At 40.1% G+C, this 27,545-nt stretch overlaps 2 protein-coding genes across 2 annotated transcripts in view; one reads left to right on the top strand and one right to left on the bottom strand.

Annotated features, from left to right (window-relative positions):
* The first annotated feature begins 978 nt into the window (after positions 1-978).
* On the top strand, positions 979-19,298 carry ankrd33ba (ankyrin repeat domain 33ba). The gene is made up of 6 exons (XM_023299896.3): positions 979-1,905; positions 15,120-15,249; positions 15,622-15,762; positions 16,100-16,241; positions 16,849-17,047; positions 17,783-19,298. The coding sequence occupies exons 1-6, from the start codon at positions 1,459-1,461 to the stop codon at positions 18,326-18,328; spliced, it is 1,605 nt and encodes a 534-aa protein (XP_023155664.1). The 5' UTR covers positions 979-1,458; the 3' UTR covers positions 18,329-19,298.
* A 5,539-nt stretch (positions 19,299-24,837) lies between these two features.
* The window catches only part of dap (death-associated protein), a 14,100-nt gene continuing 11,392 nt past the window's right edge, over positions 24,838-27,545 (bottom strand). The window contains exon 4 of the mRNA XM_023299886.3: positions 24,838-26,769. Coding sequence (XP_023155654.1) covers positions 26,650-26,769 — 120 coding nt within the window. The 3' untranslated portion in view covers positions 24,838-26,649. The remainder of the gene's footprint in view (positions 26,770-27,545) is intronic.

The raw sequence follows: 27,545 nt of genomic DNA, 5'->3' as shown, positions 1-27,545 counted from the left end.
TATATATATATATATATATATTCCCCTCACAGGAGATCGAAGTGATTATACAAAAGCCAACTCTCTCCTCTCTCAATAGTACAGTGCCAGGTAATGAATCCCAGTCAATGTCTGTATTATCTGGACTGGCTGGTGGCCAAGAAAATGAGAGGGAAAGAAAAAACGACAGAGACAGAGAGAGGGGTGGCAGAGCAAAATGCCCTGAGGCTGTTTATATAAATTATATATATAAATTATCTTGCACCATGCAAAATATAATCAGGAGCAATCCATGTGCCACAACCATGTTAATACTAAATCACCTCATTTGAACTTGCCTTGGTACACGTCGATTTATAGTACAGTGATGTTTTGTAGACATACAAATCTTGTAACTTATTATTGGCTAGCACTTAAATGTTGGGTTTTCCCAACTTAAATGTTGTATTTCATGTATCATGTGGATCATAAATTCATATACAGAGGGAACATATAAAGAAGTGTATATTTTCAGTATTGCTTGAGTTCACTTCTACTTTACAGAAAGTTTTACACAATGTCAGAAAGGTTACACAATGAAGAGAAAATATAGATTTATTCTAATGTTTTCATTTTGAAAAATCATGTTTTTCATACATTAATGTGCATTTTGCTGTGTGTTTTAGATGTATTGGTTGTACAGTACTTTTTATAAGTGTATTGAGAATGCACATTATTATTATTATTACTGCTTGTTTCCAGGAAGGACAAGCATTCCTTTCAGTTCTAATTCAATACCAAAGATACACATTTAAAAAAAAAAAAAATATCACAGTTACAGTATAGATCTCCACATGGATATTCCAGGAATATTAGGAATATTCTAGGAATATTAATGCTTTACTTTGGTGTTGGCAACAGATTTAATCTCTCATTAGTACACACACACACAGAGAGAGAGAGAGAGAGAGAGAGAGAGAGAGAGAGAGAGAGAGAGAGAGAGAGAGAGAGAGAGGTCCCAGTCGCGTAATCGGATTAACGCAGCGACTGTAGGTTAACAGGCTGCTGTCTCTCTCCGCCCTGCATCGAACAGTTGTGTTACTTTCTGCTGTAGCAACTTTTTCAAACACTCGTGTCTGCCATCCATGTGCTCTTGAACCGGATACCTGCTACTACAACTCAACATGGTTTCGTTTTGGGGAACTTCGTGGGACGTTCACGGCTCAGATACGCACGTCAGCAACTCTCCAAAGACGAGCAACGGTTCAAGGCAGGCTAAACGCGCAGCACGTTCAACTTGTATATATGTTACCGCAGATACACAACCCGAGTTTGTGTGATTCAGGCTGTCGTAGACGACTTTTTTTTTTTTTTTTTTTTTTTTTGCGTTTGGCACGATAGTTGGATTGTTGCCTTTCAGAGACAGCCAGTCCCATGCCCGCGCCCCGTGCGCCAGGCTGCTCTCCACCCCGCGGACAGTGCCCTAGGTTCGGGGGTTAGATGGTGCTGATCACGGACGACAGGGATGGAGGAGGCGCCCCGTCGGTCCGCGTCAAAGAGCTCCAGCAGAGGCAAAAAGTCGGGGGAGGCACCGGGCAAATCCACCCGACCATAACTGAGGAGCCACCGTCCAACTCCGAGGACGAGGACTACCTGGGCTCGTGCGAGGAGGACGATGAAGAGGACGATGGGGGCGAGGAGGACAGCGATGAATTCGAGGAAGTTGACTTTGAGGACTTGGATGACTGTCGGAGCATCGCGTCGGACGACTCCTTCTACCCGCCGGATGATGTGTTCGCGGACTCGGAGCGCACTCCGTCTCCGGAGAGCCCGGAACCGCTGTCTTTTTTCCAGGCGTGCTGCACCAACAACGCGGCCATCGTGCGGATAATGATACGACACGGTGTCAAGGAGGATGAGGTCAAGGAGACTGACAGGAATAACAGGGTAGGAAACACACACAGGGCCACTCACATCAACCTTACACAAGTAACTTTAGTGCGCACTGACAGTGACACTAGAAGTTTTTCGCCATGAACACCTCCAAAAAAGTTAGTGTGACAAGTTTTGAGGTCAGTGAGAAACATTACATTTAATAGTATTTTAGGTTAAATCATTTATGCACAAACTTTTAGGTGGTCATGCAAAAACTTCAAGTAGCCTCAGAGTCAGAAGGTGTTCAAATAATTAAGCCCGAGTTTGTTTTTAGTTATCTATTTTCAGGCCTTGGGAAAGTATCTGGCCTCTCAAACTTTTAATATCAGCTGGAAGCCTTTCATCAATGTAATGTAGTGACTTGCCTGCAACAATTACCACGGGCAATTTTGTAAAAATGAGATATACATTTAATAGACATGACCTTTTCAAGTTGGAAGTGTTCATAAATATGCCTTTGTTCAGATATTCTTGGGTTCCAAATATTTTCATACTGAGCTCACCTTTATACTCAATCATTTCTGACACCAACTGTGATTTTCTGACAGGTCTGTGTATGCCTGTGTAATTAAAATTTTTATGAGTGCAAGCAAACCCAAGCTCTTCATGAACCTAGAAGTCACACACGCCATCCTCTGTATGTGTGTGATGTCATGCAGGCATATTATATGTATGTGAGTATGTGGCTTACTGCTTTTTCTTGTTCTTAATTTGGATTCAATTTGTAGGAGTCTGTGGTTTCAAAAAAAGAAAACATTATGTACTGACGAGATGATCTTGTTAATGACCCCAGATGCATTTTAAAGCCATGAATTCCACAACAGGGCTGTACTAATTTCTTTTGCATTAGCTTTCACTGGGAATAGTATAAATAATGAATAAAATGTCAGAAATAATATCTAAATATATGAAAAAATATGTTAATAAAACTTACAATTTTCACTAAAAGTGATCTATCAAAATGGTTGCTCCAAAAATTATTGTTTGCAGTGGAATCAATGTATAATATCTCTTTATGCCTTGTGTGTTACTTCCCTCCTGTCACACAACTGCAGCCCAGAGCAAAGAGATAAATCCATAGTAATGGAATGCTACACTAGCTTTCATTCATCTGGACATTTTGCTAATAGTAATTAAACTGACTGGCAACCACCTCCTTGTTGGACAGGAATCACATGCCTGTTCTCATCCGTAGTTGTAAGTGTAATTAAATTATAACTATTATGTTACCTTTAATCTAGTGAAAGTGGATGAAGTGCATCTCCAAGCAGCACACATGGCCATACCTTTACATATGGAAAAAGCCAAATATACATTATTCTGGAATTGTAAGTCCCTGTTTGTAAACACAACATTCAATCTTGGCTCCTCCTCTCGGCTCAATGCCACCAGACGTGCACACCCCCTGACCACAGAAGACACACACTCCAGTGTACCACAAGCAGCATCACATAAGGCAGCGACTCAAGAGCGCTTTGACTGACCACCTGAACACCGGCTCATTATAGAGAACAACTTACAGGGTTGTAGGCCTGGAGCTGAAAGCACAAACTTGCAAAATGGAGTATGCGGGCTGACAGAAATGTTTAGTATGTATTTGCAAGCTTGCAACAGCGAATTTTACATTTACAAACACAAATGTACAAATTAATAAAACTTCCACTGAACCTCTGACTGATGTAACTTTTATTAAAAAAAATGTAGAATTATTTACACTGGGTGATTGCAGGACTTAGTGTGTACATATGCTGCTTGTGCATACATTTTAAGCTACTACAGGACTCTTACAGATATATAAATATTAGCATTTATGTTGTCTAATATGCACTGATATGATAAGTTTTCTTTAACTGAACACAGTGCAGAAAAAGGTGCATGGGGTCATTTAGAAAAGGTGACATCATCTAGTTTGTCTAGCAGAGCAGGTCCAACTCCTTTTTTTTTTTTTTTTTTTTTTTTTTACAATACTCTCAGCTCTGTCTGCAGCACATGTAGCAGAGAATATAGTTTTTGCAATTTGGTGGGGTGCATTGTCTTGCTAAGAAAATAGGAATCTAATAAAAAGACGATCCTAGTGAGTCACAAGTGATTATAGAGAGAGACTACTTTTGCATGAGTCCATACTGGATTTTTTTTTTAGGAAATTCCTGCATAGTATAGTTAGAAGCACAGTTTTCTAGTGGCATCAGCTCAAGTTTCAGTGGAGAAGATTGTGTTTCACTGCTGCAAAGAGTATTATGTAGTGATTAACTGTAGGCGGTTTGGGTTTTGTGACCTTACATCCCAAAAATGCATCTCTAACCCTGAGGCTAACCCCATTTTTCTCTTCTTACATTTCACCTTGTCTTTTCTACACATCTGTCTCTCAGCACCTCTCCTTCCTTATTAATGACCAAAAGAAGGAAGAATAGAATCACATCATTAGAAGAACTCTCTTCTCTACTTGTCTTTACTTGATGCCTTTCTTGTTCTTTTAAATTTTTATTAGGGCCATTTGTGTGGTTTTGATTATGCATGAGTATATGCATTTTATTGAGTCCTTATGGCATTATGATACGAACATGTACACACATGCTGCACAGAACCCAGCAAAGAAAGGTCAAGTGTGTTAAAGGCGCTTGGATTCATTTGGTAAGCATCCAAGACACATGTCTGCATATAGCATATGTGTGCAGTAGTTAGAGATGAAGAGAAAGATACTGTGTTTGTGTAGACAACTAGGATGTGTGCTTGTGCATTCTCCAATATCTTTGTAATGCCCTGTGACCTTGGGGATATGCACGCACTCTGAGACACAATGCGGGTTAGGCAACACATCCACTGGAAACACATCCTGATACAGATGTCAACATCCTAATATAGCAGATGGCTTGACAAAGTGGTATGTAAAACAAAGAAGGGTGTTCCATTCCAGGCTTGGATATGACCAAGTACAGCGTGCACACCATTTCCGCTTTCACTCATCAGCGGTTTATAGGGGAATATACCCCACTGATGATTTGTTAATCATGGGAAACCAAGGGACTGTAGTAGAGGTTGTGACAAATGACAGTGTATATTAATTGCATGACTAATGCCCAGTACAGTTGTAGTTGTCTGGTTGTGCAGAACTAGTTCAAACACAGATCCTTTTTTCAGTTAAAACACCTGGAATCACTAATATACCAGGCCATTTCGAACGGGCAGGCTTTAGTATTATTCTGAAGACTATGTTGGACAACTAAACAGGCTCTGCATATCCCCAAAATACTGTGTTTACTGGGTTCAGTCATATTATTCATGTAATAATTTTGCGTCTGCTTTCTGTGGTCCCCTTCAACAGGGAAGCTAGAGGCCAAGGTCAGCTGCAGAATAGCAGCCCAGAATCTGGCTCTGTGTTTTGCATAAAGGTACTTCAGCAAGCTGGATGTTTGCCAGTGCAGAAGATTAAACCTGAGCCTGTAGTTAAAAAACAAAGTGAACAAATGTCTGAAAATGGGCCTTTAGGAATTCAGAGGAAATTTGATAAGCACAACCTGAAGACACAGGTTGTGTAAACACTGAACAGTTGAACTCTACTTTTTTTTAGTAAATATTCTATGGTAGCTTTTAAGGCCTATGTCATGAGAAGGCTCATCTTCTTATGTATATTTATATGCCAAAATATTAATATTGTTAGCTTTTGATGCAGTTTTTTCAGCATGTTTAGGAGCCCTATATGGATCTTGTTGCAAACCCATGTTTTGTTTTCTCAACTCAGCCTCTAAAAAGCAATGAAACTGCACCAAAGTGCACATGTTGAAACTTGATTAACTAGCATCATAATGTAAATATCAATCAAACAGTTACTGACATGAACAGATCAAGTGTTTTATAGCTGTGTCCTCAGAAGTCATGGTGAATAAATTCATTTTTCAACTAAACACAACCTGAATGCCAAATTTAGTGGGAAATGTAATGACTGGCCATTATGTAGGTCAAATCCGGGTATGTTTATTGTTCTGGTATAGGATTACAGCATAGTAATTATACTGTATATGCTGCTGCTGTCATGATCACTATATTCTCATTAGTGTTACTTGAATGGCAGACATGGTGAATGGGATTTCAACAAACTATTGGCATTTTGATGTAAAAAGTAATGAATGCAAGTCAGTAAACAAAAGTATTTCTTCTTCTAAGTGTTGAGTTTTATGATGTGTGTGTTAATAGCATATATCAAGTTAAAATATTAATGTCCTCCTCAGGCACATCTGACTCTCTTTAGAACACTGTGTGTATCCCTGTATCCCCAGCAGCCAATTGGATAAGCTGTCAATGCTTACATGAAACACACACACACACACACACACACACACACACACACACACACACACACACACACACACACACAAACACACAAACACACATCAGCTTAAATCAGGCCACAAGCCTGACTGTTACCCCCCCGTCTCTTTTTTCTCTTTCTCTCTTTCTCTCTCTCTCACTCGCTCTCGCTCTCACTCTCTCTCTCTCCCACACGCACACACACACACACACACACACACACAATCTCCCCTCCTTTAGAACACAATCAAATTTTCCAAATAGGTTGGAATCGGGTATCAAACCAGGATAGATAGAGTATGTTTCGGGCATGCCTGCTGAGAGAAACAGCCAGCAGTAAGTCAACCACAGCGTGTCCAACAAACAGAAAGAACAGCTGACCAACACACAGATCGACCAACAAGCCAACAGGCAGATAGACTAAATGAGGCATAGGCAGATAGAGACAGGAATTTGGCACTGCAGATGGTAGCGAGCCTGATGCTGCTAGCAAATACAGATGAGTGGAAAAATCAAAGCGACAGTCATACACATCTGATTTGATACAGCCATGTGAACGCTCAGCGGCAGACAGAGAGACATTTAACAGGGAGGCTATTGACAGAAACATGGCCTAGTACAGTGGGTACGGAAAGTATTCAGACCCCTTTAAATTTTTCACTCTGTTTCATTGCAGCCATTTGCTAAAATCAAAAAAGTTCATTTTATTTCTCATTAATGTACACTCAGCACCCTATCTTGACAGAAAAAAACAGAAATGTAGAAATTTTTGCAAATTTATTAAAAAAGAAAAACTGAAATATGACACAGTCATAAGTATTCAGACCCTTTGCTCAGTATTGAGTAGAAGCACCCTTTTGAGCTAGTACAGCCATGAGTCTTCTTGGGAATGATGCAACAAGTTTTTCACACCTGGATTTGGGGATCCTCTGCCATTCTTCCTTGCAGATCCTCTCCAGTTCTGTCAGGTTGGATGGTGAACGTTGGTGGACAGCCATTTTCAGATCTCTCCAGAGATGCTCAATTGGGTTTAGGTCAGGGCTCTGGCTGGGTCAGACAAGAATGGTCACAGAATTGTTCCGAAGCCACTCCTTTGTTATTTTAGCTTTGTGCTTAGGGTCATTGTCTTGTTGGAAGGTGAACCTTCAGCCCAGTCTGAGGTCCAAAGCACTCTGGAAGAGGTTTTCTTCCAGGATCTCTGTACTTGACCGCATTCATCTTTCCTTCAGTTGCAACCAGTCGTCCTGTCCCTGCAGCTGAAAAACACCCCCATAGCATGATGCTGCCACCACCATGTTTCACTGTTGGGATGGTATTGGGCAGGTGATGAGCAGTGCCTGGTTTTCTCCACACATACCTCTTAGAATTAACGCCAAAAAGTTCAATCTTGGTCTCATCAGACCAGAGAATCTTATTTCTCATAGTATGGGAGTCCGTCATGTGTTTTTTGGCAAACTCTATGTGGGCTTTCATATGTCTTGCACTGAGGAGAGGCTTCTGTCAGGCCACTCTGCCATAAAGGCCCGACTGGTGGAGGGCTGCAGTGATAGTTGACTTTGTGGAACTTTCTCCCATCTCCCTGCTGCATCTCTGGAGCTCAGCCACGGTGATCTTTGGGTTCTTCTTTACCTCTCTCACCAAGGCTCTTCTCCCACGATTGCTCAGTTTGGCTGGACGGCCAGGTCGAGGAAGAGTTCTGGTCATCCCAAACTTCTTCTATTTAAGGATTATGGAGGCCACTGTGCTCTTAGGAACCTTGAGTGCTGCAGAAATTCTTTTGTAACCTTGGCCAGATCTGTGCCTTGCCACAATTCTGTCTCTGAGCTCCTTGGGCAGTTCCTTCGACCTCATGATTCTCATTTGCTCTGACATGCACTGTGAGCTGTAAGGTCTTATATAGACAGGTGTGTGCCTTTCCTAATCAAGTCCAATCAGTTTAATTAAACACAGCTGGACTCCAATGAAGAAGTAGAACCATCTCAAGGAGGATCAGAAGAAATGGACCGCAGGTGAGTTAAATATGAGTGTCACAGTAAAGGGTCTGAATACTTATGACCGTGTGATATTTCAGTTTTTCTTTTTTAATAAATTTGCAAAAATTTCTACATTTCTGTTTCTTTCTGTCAAGATAGGGTGCTGAGTGTACATTAATGAGAAATAAAATGAACTTTTTTTGATTTTAGCAAATGGCTGCAATGAAACAAAGAGTGAAAATTTTAAAGGGGTCTGAATACTTTCCGTACCCACTGTATGTCTGTGTCAGTGGTGCTTCTAATGTATGTGATTGAGGGCGATTTGGAGAGGTTTGCCGGCATGTGTGTGTGTGTGTGTGTGTGTGTGTCCTTGAATAGTAAGATGTACTGTAAAATGCAAAATGAATGCAATCTTTTATGCTTGGTCTCTGCAGGCTGTAGAGATGCAGTTTGCATGCCAGGATTTAACCAGCGCTTAATCTGAAAATGAAAAAAAAAAGATGTGTGGGTATGTCTTTATTTAGGAAACAAGGACAAAATTGGACTGAATGCTTATTGAAGAAGGAAACTATAAGGGAAGTAGCCTTTTGGTTGGTTTAGAGTAAAAGACCTCCATAGGATATGAAGCATTTGTTTGGATTTATGTACCCTGATCAGCCACAACATTAAAACCACCAACAGTTGAAGTGAGTAACACGAATGACCTCATTACAATGCAAAGTTCTGCAAAGAAACCTTGAATTCTGGCATTTTGTTTGAAGTTACTTTGACACATTCCTACAACTCCCTTCAACATTGATGCAGACCAAGCGCACCTCCCTGAAGGCAGCAGCTGACAGTCTTCTCTGTGATACACCAAAAACTGCTCAGAAACAACTCGAATAAGACAAAAAGCACACGTCATTAACTCTGTCTCCAAAATTGTCCTGTCCTGTTACCAGACACCACAGGATGCCCCTAGAGGTCCTGTGTTCATGCCCCAACGGGTCAGAGCTGTTTTGGCAGCATGAGAGGGAACTACACAATATTAGACAGATGGTTTTAATGCTGTGGCTGATTGGTGTCCAAGATAATGCTGTTGAGCTACTGTCTGTTGCATCGAGCTGAAGTTTTTCCACCACTAGAGAATGAGCACCACCACAGAGCATATAGGCAGTTCAATGGATTAATGGGGCTACTGGGACGTAGCTATTATCTGATCCACCTATAATGAGCAAAGACTATAGATTTATCACTAATTACAATCTACTTATAGTATCCATGATACTTATCTTCCCTTCCACGACCAGTTAGTCAGTCATTCATCCATACTTATCTGAAGATGCCATGGTAACAGTGCTAACATACTTTTTTACACCGGCTAGGAGACCTGTATTTATTGTGCATCTAGGAATTTTAAGGGTTACATTGGGTATTGTGTCATCTTCTTTGGAGACAGTTCTTGGAGCAATCCCACATGGACTGTACACAGACAGTTATGCCTCTCCCTCCCCCTCTCTGCATGTCTTTCTGACTGATAAGGTTAAGCCTTTCTATTCCGAGCTCTGGATATTCCCCAGATTACTTGGTGTGTGTGTGTGTGTGTGTGTGTGTGTCTGTGCCTTTGTGTCTGCATGGGCTAATAGTAAGTCCAGACCAGAATTTGTGTGTGCGGCTTTGTGTGTGCGTGGGTGTTTGTGTTCATCACAACCTACTAACCTTAGCTACAAATACAGGTTCTGGTTGAAACTTGTCATCACTGAAAGTACATTTAAATTTTATTTGTTTAAATTCTGATACCAACTAATGATATTTTTTAAACATTACAAAAGTTTTCTTTCATTTTCTACACAGCTTAACTATGAACAGGGAATATTAATATTCTTTAGCTTCAAATGCATTATTCTCTTCAAAGGTTGTTAAAAAGTCTGAAAAAATCATGTCCATTGGGAATCAGTGCTAATACATGTGAGCTAGCTTCCACTTTTTGTGCAGTGTACCCCAAAATCTTGAATGTTATGAGAGACTGACATTGCAAATTGCTTATCTTAATTAGTCAAAACACAATAATGCCTTTAAGTTTTATGCAAATGGAGGCCATTGCTTCCTACCTATGTTACACTTGAGTAATCTTAATTTAGAACAACATCTTTCAGTGTCTATACTCTGAGTATCAAGGGATCAGACTATGTACAGGAAAACACACAAAAAACTATTTAACTTCAAACATATCCAGTGTTTACTACTTCATACTCCCAAGATACTGCAAAAGAAAAAGCAGAGAACACGACGTTTCCATTGAAGGGAAGTTTGATTCTACATTTAATTTGCGAACAGGAGCATTTACAGTCAGGGGCAACACACATTTACATCCATCAGCATAAAATAATGAAAGCGTAAAGTTGCCGTACTCTGCATCTACATTTGGCCCACATGCAAAATACATCATCCCCTTGAAAAATATTTGTGAGCATTTGAAACCCTGTCATGCTCCAAAGTGTTTACATTTTCTCTATCTTTTTACACACACATGCTGTACATACACTCATCCATCCCTGAAGTACCTTTCTCGATTGCTTTAGGATTGCTGATTTGCTAAGTAGTCCTGTTATTTTTATCCCATTAGCCTTAAAATTACAGATTAAGCATTTTGAAGCACATGATTGCCATTTTTCAATTTATTAATTTATTATTTATTAATTAATTTATTTATGTGTGTCTCTGAACCTGTGTGCTGTGTTTTCATTTTTGCTGATGCTCTCAGATTCTTCAGTCTCCGACATTGCCAGCAGCCAATTGCAAAACTCTGTAAAATCCCAGAGTACAATAGGTGTAACATGTTTCCTGTGTGTATGATAGGAATGTGCTGAGTTGAAATCATCTGGGGGGGAAAAGGTAAAAAAAAGAAGTTAAATGTTTGTATGTGTTTATGCATGTGTGTGTTAGAGAGGTTCACAGGGAAAATAGGACATAGTCAGAGGAGTGTGATTACTCCAGACATGCTGCAGGCCATGCTGCTAAAGTACATCACTGCAAAGCTGGAGGGTTGCCAAGAAGGTGTGTGTTTGTGTACGTGAGAAAGTGCGAAAGAGACACAGACAAGGTCTACGGGAGTGTTTCTGAGTGGTAAGAGCTATCTGAAGCTGTGCCAGAGTGAACTTTTTCCAAACAGTCTAACAGTTATTTCACTGAAACTTGGTCCACCCTTTCCTTCAGAGCTGACAACATTCTCCTGCTGGATTACAGACTGTTTTTTTTTTTTCATTTGCACGTCAGTTTATATTACAGACATAGCAACATCTAATGTCCTGTAAATTCTTTAAGGCATAGTTCGACTAAGCATCTGTGCAAACCAAAAGCTTAACTGATGTATTTTTTCTACAAGGAAACTACACAGATCAGCAACAACATTAGCACCATACACAAGTGGATGTAAAACATTGGTCATCTTGTTGCAAGGAAAACTTTGGGTCCCGTTATTCATATGAATGTTACTCTGACACACACCACTCACCTAAATAGGTTTCCAGACCCAGCACACCCCTTAATGGCAATGGCAGTGACCTCCTCCAGTCCAGCAGGACAATGGTCCCTGCCAAACTATTCGAGGAACATGAAAGAATGGTGAAGGTGTTGAGCCTGGTCTTCCAGATCCCAATCTAATAAAGCCCTCATGGGATGTGTATAAACAAACCCAATTCATGGATGCTCTATTCCACAACCTACAGGATCCAAACGATCCATTGCCATTTTGGTGGGACATTGGAACCTACACAATATTAGGTAGGCAAATTTAATGCTGTGGCTGATAGGGTTGTAGCTTCCAGAATGACTACACATTTGTTTGGTCAGTATGCCTTCACTGGACCAAATTCATATTCGTTAGACAGTCGCTAGTGTCACTGTCATAAGGAGAGAGGCGTTACAACAATAGCCCGCCTTGATTAATCCACTATTTTTGGCAACAGGAGACACCTGCTATCTGTGAGCTCATCCAACCAAAATGCAACTGCTTTGTCTAGCGTATGTAATGTTTATGCTGAGTGAAAGTTCTGAACTAGTTGACACCATGGCAAAACAGTAGGTGTGATTTCAGTCGACCAAGACTTTCTTTTGCGGACAACAGCCCTTGTAGCTGATTGGTATATGTGTTTAGTCTGATGCTTATTAACACATATAAAGGCAGTGCTGAAGCAGTTTTCAGACCCTACATTTTACCATAACATTGCATGTTTTGAAAATGAAGACTTATTCTCGTTGCTGTTTAGATTAAGTATAATTAAAATATATTGAACTCGATACATTTGTGTAAGATGTTGCTATTAAAGTAGGCATTTGTCCTTGATTTTCTTATATTTTCACAAAGTTTATTGGCCAAAAAAAATGTTTATAATTTTTGTGAGTTCTCTACAAACCCTCCGCCAGTCTTCAGTGATTATTATACTTATCTGTTTCAGTGAGACAGTATTTCTGATCACATAATAATTTAGTGCCTTAACACAGTGTGCTTGGAAATCAGACGAAAACCACATTGTGCCCAAAAGTGCAAAGCATCAAGTAGATTTTCTGAGTGCTCTTATGAACAGAACACAATGTTACAGAAGCAGGTTCATGAATAAAGTTCGTTCAAGGAATATTGAATGTGGAACAGGTCGTGACAACTTACCTAAAAGCTTTAATACTTGTTGCTGGAGAAGTTTGAACTCATATGGTACAAATCTGATATTTATCTTCAGATATGCACAAAGAAATTTCTTAACTTGCCATGTCTTAAAATATTGACACATTTGTCTGTCAGACAGGGCAGAGGTCAGCTACTGAATTCAACTGCAGGAACAATTTTTCAAACCACTGCTGGGCGGACAATATAGTTATACAGGTGCAGTATGGAGCCCTGTAGAGCCCACTATATTTTATGTTAAGAATGGAACATGTTTAGAGCACATGCTGTTTTAAGATTGTATCTGAGTGCTGATTTTATTTTACTGTAAAACTAATTCTGCCAAGAAGCAATCGACCACACAAATGTATGATTTACTTTGCACTACAAAACTTGTAGCACAAGTATGTTGTATGTATGAAAATTTATTTTTACCATGCCATATCTGTTAGACTGCAACACATTTATGTTCAAACATTAATTATATGTGCTGTCATGTTGATTAAGAGTTCACATCTGTTTATTATATTGCTATTTGCAGAGAAAGATAGGTAACTGGAAACTCCAGCTTTCATTAGGGGCCAAATATTTTTTTGAAGGGCTGGATTGGGCCACTATTTACCCATCACTGAATCAGGTTTTTTAGCTACTGTAGAAACCATGTCTTTACAATATAGCATACCCTGATGATCCGCAGCTAAGGGTTATGATACTGATACTGTTGTTTGTTGTCAACTTAACCATGTTCCATTTTAGCATATCTGGTTAACGCTCACTCATTGTGTTAACTGGAGCCTTGACTATTTTAAAATACAAGGAATGTTTGGAGAGACATGTGCAAAGAGAAATCTTCATATTATTGAAAATATAAGATTGAACTAAAAGTGCCGACAATATTTCTTGATTACTTACAGACACGTGCAGCAAAATATTTCAGGCAAACGATGCATGTTGTATCTGTGTGTGTTTCGACATGGAATAGGTTGGACTGGTGGGTCTTTCCTTTCATTTCACCTGGTTTTAATCAAGGATTAATTTAAAGTCCCAGTAGGGCCTGCTAACTTGCCAAAGATCATCGAGTTACACTTACAAACCTGCATCTGCATCATTTTGTCTGCTGCACATGTTCCTTTGTGTTGCATAGAATTTCTTATTTATTTATAATTGTTTTAACCTTTTTATTATGCCCATATGGTGTTTTTTCATATACTAGAAGACATATCATAAGCCAAACATTTTTTTTTTAAATAGGAAGGGATTATTTTCATGAAAAAAAAACATTAATATATATAGAGATGAGTTTTTAGGATTTCAATCAATAGCCAGAGAGGGACTTCAAACAAACCCCCTGAATTGAATTTTAAAATGGCATTAAATGCAAAATATTGTAGATACATGCTGCAATATGCTCTAAGGAATAAAAGTCATCTGGAAGTCAAAAGAACTTGGATAAAAAAACGACATATCCTATTTATATAAACTAACACGTTTAATAATTTATGTTGTCTTCTACGTTTCTTATGAATTTCAAAATTGAAGTCATTTAATGTTAGATTTAAGCCATTTCAATAACAAATAACAGCTGTATCTTATCGTCTTGTCCAATTATTTACATAAATTCATCGGCTTTCGGTTCGAAAACACAACATTACATATGCTGTAACCCATCTTGTAAAAGACTTTTTTTCTCTCATACAAATATTTCATGTTTAATTGTATAAACACGCTGCCTATATGATACATCAATTGAGAACTCTGTGTTCTTATCCTCCACTCGTTCTGGTGGTTAACTTGTTTGTGTTGGCTGAGAAAGTATGTGCCTTCCGGAAAGCACACAGCTTTTTACAGGAGTTTTCCAGCCTCAAAGTCACATAAATTCTCACTTGCAGACTAACATTTACACATTTGTCCACACACATACAAAAAACAACCTATTCTGGCATGAACACACACGGGCGCAAAAACACATCCACACAAAAATACACAACATCAGACGGGGAGAGAGCTTATTTTACCACTGAGTTCAAGGTCTCTCCATGAAAACACAACAGATGTCATGTTTAATTGGAGATATTCGTTTTGGAAGATGCACAAAGGTCCCCTGGTCTTCAGGATTCTACTGACACTGCGTTGATTGCACTTTTCTTCATACTACTTCCTATATGTCAGCACTTTACTGCAGTTTTGCTTCACCTCTATTTTCTTTTAGTTTAGCATTTTTGCTGATTCTAACGGTAAGCCTCTCTCCCTCTTCTTTTAACTGTTCCATCTCTGCTTCCTATCCTGCCTCTTCTTTTTTTTGGTCTCAGATAGGGCTGTTGGTTGCATGTTACCAAGGTTTCGTGGACGTCGTCATAGCCTTGTCTCAGTGTCCATATCTGGATGTCAACTGGCAGGACAGTGAGGGAAACACAGCTCTCATCACTGCTGCACAAGCAGGTAACACACACTCGCACACACTGACAATTTTTATATGAGAGATTGGCTTAGTTGCACACACAGACGCTGACAGGCTGCTTAGCAGTGCTGTTGGACACATGCACACACAGATACAAATATACACAGGCAACTTGGCACTAACGCTGACACAGATGAACACACAGACGAGCATAAAAAACACAATGCACTCGCTGCACTTGCTCTAAAACAGAAGTGATGCATGTGTTGCCTGACCAGCCGTGTGAATGTGGGTCTTTGGACAAATGTACATGCATTTCCAAGCTATTGTAGTTTAGTGTTGTATCTTAACTATATGTTTGATGACTGCATGACAACCTATTGTACCTGCTTTCTCTCCCTCTGTCATTTAAGGCCACATAACAATCACCAACTATCTGTTGAACTACTACTCTGGGCTGGACATAGAGCGAAGAAACTGTCACGGCTTCACTGCTCTGATGAAAGCCGCCATGCAGGGCAGGGTGGAGTGTGTACGCTCGCTCATGATGGCAGGTGAGGAAACAGTAAATGTCCACAGCTGTCTTGAAAGGAGAGAAAAGTGTAGATTTCAGAGACAAATGACACTGTCAGAAAGTTGCCAAACTACTTTCAGGAATTTGGTAGACAGAAAGACAATTTGAATAAATTACAGCAGTGATTGAGACCTGTATTAGAGAGTTATAGAATAGTTAGGAGCATTTGTCTTTCAGGTCCTTCTTTTTTTTTGCTACTTCTGAGTAACTCTTTCTGTCCCGACCTTTTAATCTTGTTTGTGCACCCACTCTTTTCGCTATGTCCCACTTTCTTCACTGACAAATGAAACTTTTCCTCTCCTTCTTGTGTCCACCAGGAGCTGCCCTGAATGCGAGGGACTTCGGCCGCCACCTGACTGCCAGGGAGTGGGCCATATTTACGAGCCGCTATGAAACTGCATGGGTGATGACACGCCTTATGGAACGGCCATGTCCCCCCCAGTACTCTGATACATACAGGTAAAACTATGAACTAGCACGTCTGTCTATCACTAGTAAGATATCAGGTAGAGACATCTACATGCAGAAACAAAACATTACAGACTTTACTCAAAGAACTATTAAGTCACAGTGAAATGGTTGTGTGACAAAAAGTGACACATTCCGTTGTAACTCTTTCCTGAAGAGTTAAGTTCTTTTCTCTGGTGCCTCACCTGGGTAGCTCCACAAACCAGCACCTTGAGGAGCTGTCTGGTGAACATCGTCTATCCCTGCCAGCTAGCGATGTAGAAAATAAATAATCCTGTCTAGAATACTAGCTATGTAGTCATGTACAAATCATCTCATCATCAGCATTTCTAACTAGGTCGTGCCTGACAGATTACCTTTCTGCTCTGGCTATTTTCTACTAGACATGAGGATTTAGATACAATGCAAGGTCAAAAACATAGATAAGTGTCAGTGCAAGTGGCCACTGACTATTCAAAAAGAACAGAACACACAGTTTCCACATGCATAAAGCAACAGAAAAACATCAAAAGTAGTCTTGAGAAAAACTATGGCTTACTCTATTGATGCTACTTCAGTGCTTCTGTGCAATAGATTGATATCAAAGTTGCTCTCCCAGTCTAGAGTGGCCCCCACTGGCATCACTGGTGGCCAAAGCTCAGGAGCCCCGTGGCTGTCTGAAGCGCCTGTCCGACACCATGCGGAACATCTTCAACATCGCAAACGTCACGAACCCCGAGGATGAAGGCGTTATCGACCACATGGTTGCTATTACAACGGCCATGAGGTGCCCCGTCATTGCTGTGGCGTGCCACACGGTAAGTAAATAAGCTCCAGAATGTCCTCATGCTACATTATTCATTTATTTATTTTGATATTTATTCACTTAGTTTACACATCTGTTGCAACCTGCATGTCCTTCACTTACTCCCTCACACCAAAAAGCATTTTTCATTCATGAGCTGAGAGAAGGTGAAGCAGAGTATAACCACTCTTTTGTGATAAGGAAGCATTTTAAAGTGAAGTGAGTCTGCAGAGTTGCTCTCCTCTGCTTTATTTCTCAGCATAATTGGTGATATCATAACTCATTTTCTTATCACAGGATAAAGCCAAGCATTCACATACAATTTGTAAATCATCTTCCACAGACTTGAAATTTGCATCTTAGTGCAAATTAGTTCAGTTTTTTAGTTTCTCAAATCATGGGATAAGGTAGTTCTGTTATTGTAGAACGAATGTGCAAATAAATGAATGATAATATCGTGGTAATAGCGTTTTAAAGGATAAATGTGGCACTAATTTATCTTTTATTTTATCAACAAATTCTCAGTGTTTTTTGGGGATTAGTTCATAATAATTATGGGATATAATTAACGCCCGATCTATCCGATAAGCAGGTTATACATGCAAGATTAGCAGTACTGCAATACTAAAAACAAAAGGGTGATTGAGCTGTGCTTTTTGAAAAGAAAACATTCAGGATTATTACTATTGCTACTGCAGTGCTACCAGTATTACAGAGGGTATTATAGAAACTGCGGATTTTGTTTCAGGTGTGTCCTGATAGTCCTCCAAGTGTGGGCAAACGGCGCTATGCAGTTCCTGAGATCATCCGCCAGCAGCGCGCCAAGGAGCTCCGATCTATTAATCCTGACAGGGTGGACAGTCACCTTAAACTCTTCCAGAACTCTCGGGTCACACTAGTGGCCAAGAATTCAGCAGATCGCCGAGCCAGCCTTCAGACCCAGAACCTGGTGCCTCGACACAGGAGCTCCAGTCTGGGCATGGTGGCTTATAACGAAGCCCTGGAGCTGCGAAGAACCAGCCTGCTGCCTATGCACATGGTGCTGAGGAGGAGCAGTGTCAGACCCGGTTTCAGCATCCCCAAAGTGAGAGTATCCAAAGCCCCCACACCTACTTATGAACCAGAAAAGATTCGGAGGAAGAGCACCGCCAAAGATGGAGGAGGAAACCTCCTGCAGATCCCAAAGTGGCGGTACAAGGAGCTAAAAGAAGAAAGGAGGAAAGCCGAGGAAGCTGAGAGGAGGAGGCTGGAGGCTGTGACCAAAAGACACATTGCTGCTGGGAAAAGGAAATAATATCATTACCTCAGAGGATGTCATGTACACTAACCCCTAAAAAGACAAAAGCTGAACAAACCATCAGGACCCACAGATTGGGATTTCATGTTTTTAAGCAATATACAGCATGTGCTCAGGGTGGTCTTGACCAACAGTGTTTCTAAATGAGGATATATTACAGAGGGTTGCTTTTTTTTCCTGCTCAGTTTTGCAAAGGGGGAATGCTGACTTAAAGTGGCTGCCACTATTTTTAACAGCATTAGAAATGCACAACGCTCAGTGTCCTTTATGATGTCGAACAGGGGATTTGATACTTGAAATGTTTTTAGCTAATTTATTTTTAATATTTATTGCTTTTTAAGGGATGGCCAGGTCTGTATTTTGTTACACTTTGGGTGCTAATACCGCAGCGTTTTGCACAGTACTGGAGCAGACGGTAACCACAGCGGTAATGTGCCCAGCTTTTTGCCTAAAAAAAAAAAGGGGAAGCAAATTATTAAAACTCTTTTGGAATAATGTTGTTAAAATATTCAGTGAAGAACACGCATCAGTGTGTCATTAGCTGAAAAAGCTAAAGATAAGCTTTTCTATAGAATCCAATGGCATTTGCCAGCAACATTTTTTAGATGCTTTATATTTTGCTTTAAATTGACAAATCCTGAATGTATTTTGCGTATATGTTTTATATTAGAGATTTCAATGCTTTTTGATGACAAACTTCTTTTTTTTAATCCAGTATGGACATTTTCCACATAAGCAACTATGTTTTCGAGTCTTAATGTTTGAGACCAAGTCTGATATGGAGAGTAACTTTTAAATCTTACCAAGTAGGAAGAAAATTCGAATTACTTCCCAAATGTTTACATTGCAAAACCATATTAACACTGTTTATATTTGCGTTGAACCATCATGTACTGACTGAGACGTGAGTTTGGTGTATACAGGGTATGGATGATGTATACAAAATAAACACTTCTGCTAACAGTGACTGTGGATGTGATTAAGCCTTTTTTCATCATATATCACATGTCACAGCCATGTTGTGCTGGACATCTCAGTGTGACAGCTTAATCCAGTAAGAAAAAAAGTTAATATTAATGTAAGTTTTGAGATACTATGATGAGCCTCGGTCAGTGTATCAGTACGTCTATTACCGAAGTGATAATCCGTAACATATGGACCCCTCTGATAAAAACAACCAGCCCATTATGGAGCAAGAGGTCAGTTTCCCCTTTCAACATTAAAACAGTGAAAATAATGGGGTGAAAAATAACGCTGATTTAAACACAGAACCACAGGGAGAGCAGTGATATAACATTGTCTGGAATTTTGAGAGCACAATTTCACGGTCCTTACTCCTCGTGGCGATTGCAGCTTAAGTGCTATCCAAGAGTGTGTGTCTAATATACATGGTGATGAGTTGCTAAGGGGTTACAAGGGCACTGCACAGCCAAATCGTTTTCTTCAAATAAACTTCATTGACTTCAGAGTGGCAATCTTGCTTGGATACTGCCCAGAGGAAATAATTTGAACATGACAAAAGATGAGAAAACTGCCCATTTACTGAACTCCAGAAACTGTAAGTGGCTGCAGGATTAACATATTTGACATTAACATAAGAAACTGTTTCGTATGGAAATGGCTGTTTTGCTGGCAGTGCAGTATCATAACCAACAATGTCCTGTGCGTGCAGTTTGTTATGAGGCATCAAAGGTTTACTGACCATGAATAAAAGCTATCTTCATTCCAATGGACTTGTGTTCAGTCGGTAAAGTTTTGCTGTGAAGTGGTGAAAGGTTTCTTTGGATTACACAATGAAGTAAATTCAGATACATGACGACCTTATAGTTATGACAGGCTATTGAATTCTGGTCAGGACTTAATTGTTGTTATTTGTGCATTGACAGTTTGCTCATATGTCTCGTTTTCACGCCATCAGAATGTACAGGAAAGAGAATGTATTGTGTTGTATGGGAGAGACACAAAACCTATTAGCCCCAATGCATCAGATAATATTTAGGTCATCATTGTAGCTCAAACAGCTGTTGGTTTAGATTGTAACCTGAGATTATGAAGTACCACGGGCTTGGTCAGCGTTTCTCCTCCTGCCCCTCCTCCCCCACCTCGACCCGAATGTCTCACAGAAATACACAAGAGGCAAAAATAAACAGGGCGCCATCCACTACATAGTACAACAGCTATTATGTCATGCTGCAACTCTATAGGCCGGGTGAGATTCTGACAGAGTGACCTGATTCTACATCAACTCTGAATGAGTCCTTCTGACAAACCGGTCAACGTAAAGGGTGGGAATCCTTAACTGGAGCCCTCTGCTGGTTGGTTTTGGTACAACACACAAGGCTTTCCTCAAGGTTGAAGGAGCATCCTTCCATTAATGGACTGACTTTTTGAACTAGATACTGAAGGCCCATGAGCAAGTCTACATCACCTAGAGACATTATCCTCACTGTGTATCCAGGAGGAGTGGCCTCTTTAAATCTTGTATCAGAGATATTCATTTGCATGTGTTCTTTTTATTTCTCCAGCAACTGGCATGAATGACTGCTTGCAGTCAACACAAGAATTAACAACACTAACAACACATAAAAAAACAAACCAAAAAATATGACGATTAAAAAAATCTAACAATAATGTAATAGCTTATTGTATATATGTATATATGTATATATATACACACACACATACACACACACACACACACACACACACACACACACACACATATATATATATATATATATATACAGTATCTCACAAAAGTGAGTCCACCCCTTGCATTTCTCCAAATATTTAATGATATCTATTCATGGGACAACACTGACGAAATGAAACTTTCATACAATGTAAAGTAGTCACCGTACAGCTTGGATAACAGTGTACATTTTATCTTCCCATCAAAATAACTAAAAGACAGCCATTAATGTCTAAACTGCTGGCAACAAAAGTGAGTACACCCCTAACTGAAAATGTCCAAATTGGGCCCAAGTGTCAATATTTTGTGTGGCCACCATTATTTTCCAGCACTGCCTTCACCCTCCTGGGCATGGAGTTCACCAGAGCTTCACAGGTTGCCACTGGAATCATCTCCCACTCCTCCATGATGACATCACGGAGCTGGTGGATGTTAGAGACCTTACGCTCCTCCACCTTCCGTTTAAGGATGCCCCACAGATGCTCAATTGGGTTTAGGTCTGGAGACATGCTTGGCCAGTCCATCACCTTTACTCTCAGCTTCTCTAGCAAGGCAGTGGTCATCTTGGAGGTGTGTTTGGGGTCATTATCATGTTGGAATAATGCCCTGCGGCCCAGCTTCTTAAGGGAGGGGATCATGCTCTGCTTCAGTATGTCACAGTACATTTTGGCATTCATGCTTCCCTCAATAAACTGTAATTTTCCAGTGCCGGCAGCACTCATACAGCCCCAGACCATGACACTCCCACCACCATGCTTGACTGTAGGCAAGACACACTTGTCTTTGTACTCCTCACCTGGCTGCCGCCACACACGCTTGACACCATCTGAACCAAATAAGTTTATCTTGGTCTCATCAGACCACAGGACATGGTTCCAGTAATCCATATCCTTAGTCTGCTTGTCTTCAGCAAACTGTTTGCGGGCTTCCTTGTGCATCATCTTTAGAAGAGGCTTTCTTCTGGGACGACAGCCATAGAGGCCAATTTGATGCAGTGTGTGGCGTATGGTCTGAGCACTGACAGGCTGACCCCCCACCCCTCCAACCTCTGCAGCAATGCTGGCAGCACTCCTACGCCTATTTCCTAAAGACAACCTGTGGATTCGACGCTGAGCACGTGCACTCAACTTCTTTGGTCGACCATGGCGAGGCCTGTTCTGAGTAGAACTGGTCCTCTTAAACCGCTGGATGCTCTTGGCCACCGTGCTGCAGCTCAATTTCAGGGTGATGGCAATCTTCTTATAGCCTAGGCCATCGTTATGTAGAGCAACAATCCTTTTTCTCAGATCCTCAGAGAGTTCTTTGCCATGAGGTGCCATGTTGAACTTCCAGTGACCAATGTGAGATGTGTGCGAGTGATATTACCAAATTAAACACACCTGCTCACCTTTCACACCTGAGACCTTTTAACGCTAACAAGTCACATGAAACTGGGGATGGAAAATGTGCACTTGGGCCCAATTTGGACATTTTCAGTTCAGGGTGTACTCACTTTTGTTGCCAGCAGTTTAGACATTAATGGCTGTGTTTTAGTTATTTTGATGGGAAGATAAAATGTACACTGTTATCCAAGCTGTACGGTGACTACTTTACATTGTATGAATGTTTCATTTCGTCAAGTGTTGTCCCATGAATAGATATCATTAAATATTTGGAGAAATGCAAGGGGTGGACTCACTTTTGTGAGATACTGTATATACTAATATTTTACTTTTTGAATTGAAACATGCTTTTTAAATATCAATTAGCAATAATGAGGTGAAAATGGAAAATGTTGATGTTGATTTACAAGTAATATTGGATCTTGATTATTTATGTGATGCAGTAGTTGTTGATTTCTTAGATGTAGATTATATTACATTAAATTAGACAATTTTTCTCTGGCAAATTTAACAGTAGTGAACCAGATCTGAGGCTCAGCATTATTATCCTTATGCTCACAATTATTATTCTCTCCATCTTCTCTGACGTAGCAAGAACCAAATGTAATCTATCGCATTGCTCGAGGAATTAGAGCTATATAATTATTGTTAAAACGTCAAACTCTGAAATGATACTGTGATGCAATCAAGGATAAAGTAGGTCCCTTCTAATGAATTCCATTCTGAAAAGTATGAATAAATGATCATGTCTTACATTTAAATCAGCATCAGACTTATCTACAATGTGTGAACTAAAAATGAACGCCAAGTGGTGGTGCCCTTGTTGATGAAAAAAGTGAGGAAAATTTGGCATATATATATATATATATATATATATATATATATATATATATATATATATATATATATATATAAATAAACAGATTTGTTTTACACAGAATCCTGTCAATTTACTGTTTGAGGGATATTCCTCATAGTATGTATAAGGCTTCAAATAAAAGAAAATGCAAGTAGTTTGTGTTTTGTGGAACTGGAATCAAAATGTCATGATAACTTGGTCATTTTGGCCCTGCTGTCTTATCAGCATGACCCTGACCAAATCCAGGAAGGCCCTGACCTTGCTGCCTGAAATATCTTTCCCTCCAACTGTTGCCAGTTGACTGAGCAAACCATAGCGTCGGTGGAATGGAAGGTTTTCAGGCGGTTTGGTCACAGTATTGACCAGCCTCAACTAGTTGAAGCCAGTTTCGATGTTCCTGAAGACCACATGGCTGACAGCTGGTGGTGTATACTCAGCACTAATGTAATAAAGTGCTTCTAAATGAGACTTACTTGGTGTTGTGGCTAATGTGTCTCTTGTACACAGAAGACATTTTTGAATATGCCTCCTAAACATACCCGCATAGAGGGCTTCCTTAAGAGCTATTGTGTATCGATACGGGGAACCGGTATCAACAAGAACTGACCCCAGAGTTAATAGCATCAGGCTGAAGACTTCACAATGAGAGCTCACATGAGAAACACTAAACCTACACACCTACAAACTGATTTTTTTATAGGCAAGTTTAAATTCATAAGGTAGATTTAAATAGACAAACACAATTTAGTGAAATTCAAAAGGTCTTTTAAAGCACTTTCCTGCAGTTTGGACACTCCTAGTTGCACATAATCCAATCTCTGCAGCATCGGTGTTTATTAGCTGGATTAGCAATCATGTAAAATGTTATCCTGCCTAAAACTGAGTATTTAAGAACACAGTTTGACCCAGTTTACCACCTTCATTTTATATTGCTACTGCTAGACATTCCAGGGCTGGGTAGTATAATACAGTTTTAGCGGTGTTTCACTCTCATTCTGCTCTTCCTGTCAGTCTAATAAGGCATGGCAGGGGATGAAAGGTCTGCCACACCAAGAGAACTATATACAACCATGGAGAGTCAAGGAGACTGTGTCAACTTCAATGAGGAGTTTCAGCGTGCTGACAGAGGCTCGTGCACTGGCTGGTTTATTGGGCTAACATAAGCTGACAGAACACCTGGTTGCAGATGTTTGTGTAAAGATGGATTACATGCACCAACACCTGGTACACACTGTGCATGTGTGCGTGTTTGTGTATGTGCTGAATGGAAAACAGGAGACAGCTCTCGGAGAGATGCTTCTGTTTCATTTCAAAACACCACCTGAGCCCTAATCCCTCAGTGCGGGGTGCTAATTCACCATGGGATGCTCAAATGCTCTAGGTGAGGCGCAGGACACAATCCATCAAATAAAACTAATTTCAACTTTTCCAGAGCACAAAATAGCTTTATCATTTACCTTCTCCAGTAATGAGATGAAAATGATTTTTTTATGTGACAAGTGTTACAAATGAGTTGCAGGAAGTTTTCATGCGGTCATCTATAAATTAATTCAAATAAGAACAAGTTGAAAAATGTGTTTTTCAAGATAGTCTATATCTTTATTTAATATGACAACCACACCTAATACCCAAGTCCACATAATGGCTATAGATTTTTACAATTTGAACAATTTACTCAAGAACTGAGAAAACAAAACAAAAATAAAACTCTTTCAACTTAATTAAATTAACATATGAAATCACTCCTTCTTGGCAAGATAAATTTCTGTCTTGGAAACCTGAACATTAGTGTTGCAACAAATGACCATTGCGTGGGTGATTAAGGAAAAGGGTGGTGTGTGTGTGTGTGCTGATATGCATCATTTCTAGGGAAATCCCAATCTAGATTTTAGGAGCTCGTACAATTTTCTGATATGCGATGAGCCATATCTGCTGGAACTGTGTCAAGTAAAAATGAATGTGTTGCATCTTCCTTGATAAAATGTCTCATGGCATCTTTGTTCAAACACTTGGAATGTAGGAAAATCTGCTGTTGCTGCATTCATGTTGTTCTCCCAATATGCTCACATTTTTACCTTCATCTGACAGTTAATCGTCCCACAATTTCCAAATCTGCTTCCCTGCATTGCTTTATTCACCTTGCAATCAACTCCCTTATGACTTTGCAGCTAATGTTAACACAAAGCATCCTGCAGCAAATGGTTTCCTTTAAGTTTCATTAGATTTTTTGGCTGCATTTTCAGTGTTGCAGATTAAATGCAAATTCTGTGGGAGTCTAAAGAGTCCAAAAATGTTTGAATATAAGCAATGAGGCACTGCTGGTTGACTTTTACTGTGAAACAGGTTGAGTCTGCATTAAAATGTGTGAACATTGCCAGGGAAGGTAGATATTATTACAGCCGAGGCAGAGAACGGTAAGACTCCTCTCTGTTGAATAAAGGTAAAAACAAAAACATTTTTAAGAAAGTGTGGCAAAAGCTGAATAGGATTTGCAAAGGCTCAGAACCTAATAAAAGCTTTTGCTTGCTATTTTCAGTCATAACACCAATGGCATGCATCAAATAGCTTCCTGCATAATGACAGCTGCCTTTACAGAGCAACAGGTTAGCTATGGTATCTAGAACATACATCTTTGTTTCAGATGAGTATTTCTCGTTGTAATATGGGAGTTAACTGGAATGCTTGTCAAAGTTGAAGCCCTGAGGCTAATTATTGGTTAATGCTGTCATGTAATTGGTTAGTTTTAATCTCTGGTCTGTGCTGTACCTGTAGCTCACTGACAAAACTGATTCTTACAGTTTGGAAGCTGCTCACTGTGGTCTTTTTGGTTTATGGTGATTATAAACTGGTGTCCACCACAATTTGTTGATTGGTTGAAGATCATAGGTAGAAGGCTGGAGCCGGGACTCATCACTGTGTGAGGTGATTGGTTGGTGAGTTGGCCTCATTGATAGGTTGCTGTGATTGGCTGGTTGTGGTGAAAGTTCCCCCAACAGACTCAGATCTGAGATTGCTTTCTCCGCTAATATTTAATCAGTGAAACAGAACCATTTTCGAAGACTCTTCACCCGTTTATATCCCCTTAAGACTACAAACTGCTTAGCAATCCTCCTAATGAAGACAACCAAGACAAGTGCAGAACTACTGGTGCAGCACCAATGCAGCAGGGGTATAAAGAGTGGGGTTTCTACAATGGCTAGTGTACTGGCTTTGGGTGTCTGTTGCTCACAAATTTCTTGAACATGTAACGCAACAGGCGAACAAAAAATTACTCTTATTATTTAGAGGAGATCTGTGCCTGGTGGGGAACCATCTTCATCCTTTGTGTTCCATTGGGAAGGCCGGCTGGTGGTGGTAGCGTAGCCGTGGTAGCCCGATGCCTGGCTCACTTGCGGGGCTGGTGGATGTGCTGGTTGATGTGCTGGGTGTGGGGCAGCTTGGGGACACCAGGCTGGGGCTTCTGGTGGGCCACCTGTGCAGCTGCTGGGGTAAAGTCCTTATCACCCTAGACAAAACACACAAAAAGCAAAAGCTAAGACACTTAACACTGCAAAATTAGCATATGCATAGTCTGCTATATATAACAGTATACTAAGCATTCCAAAGATAAGTTAGAAAGGACGGGAAAAAAAACAGGTCCATTTTGATGGGGTTCGTTATTCTCGATGGCCAACATGAAATGTGGAAATGTCATGGTACATTATTCAATTTATTTCGTTTTTAAGCCTGTAACCATCGCAAAAAGCACGAGAAACACAAACGCTCCACAGCTGGTGTTCCTGCAGGTCTAGCTGTACATAAATCACTTTTGAAATCAGTGCTTCATATTTTGGATTCTTTCCATCATGGTGTTTACTGTACCTGTGTGCTCAAATCCTGAGCCACACCATGAGAAACCCATTTGTCTTCGCTTGGAGAAATTCCCGAGGTTGCTACCAGACTGTAAAACCTTCAACACTGTTATTATTACTGTAAGCAAAATGAGGGTAGCACTGTATGTAGCTGCACATATAACATTTGTACTGTAAATGCAAAAGGGTGATGCAGTAATATTCAGCGGTTAGTTTGTGGAACATCTAGAGTGCATGGGAAAAGTGTGTATGAAATTGTGTTTTTCTGTAGTTTGTTTCTATGTATGCATATAGAAAGTGCACTTCATGACCCGCTTTTAAATCTTTCTCCTCTATTAATCGCAGTAAGGAAATCCCCCAAGTGCACGAAGGCTACAGCATGAAGCACTCATCTGGCCCTGCTCATCTGCTCTGCAAACTCAATTTATTA

The sequence above is a fragment of the Amphiprion ocellaris genome, chromosome 22 (assembly GCF_022539595.1).
Source record: "Amphiprion ocellaris isolate individual 3 ecotype Okinawa chromosome 22, ASM2253959v1, whole genome shotgun sequence".
NCBI lineage: Eukaryota > Metazoa > Chordata > Actinopteri > Pomacentridae > Amphiprion > Amphiprion ocellaris.
The sequence above is the reverse complement of the archived record's forward strand: the minus strand, read 5'-3'. Positions and strand labels throughout refer to the sequence as shown.

Excerpts from the sequence above, each read along its gene's own strand:
- ankrd33ba (XM_023299896.3), top strand. The coding sequence starts at position 1,459 with ATGGTGCTGATCACGGACGACAGGGATGGAGGAGGCGCCCCGTCGGTC. Across the intron at positions 1,906-15,119 it reads AGACTGACAGGAATAACAGG|ATAGGGCTGTTGGTTGCATG; the intron begins GTAGGAAACACA and ends TTTTGGTCTCAG. Across the intron at positions 17,048-17,782 it reads TTGCTGTGGCGTGCCACACG|GTGTGTCCTGATAGTCCTCC; the intron begins GTAAGTAAATAA and ends ATTTTGTTTCAG.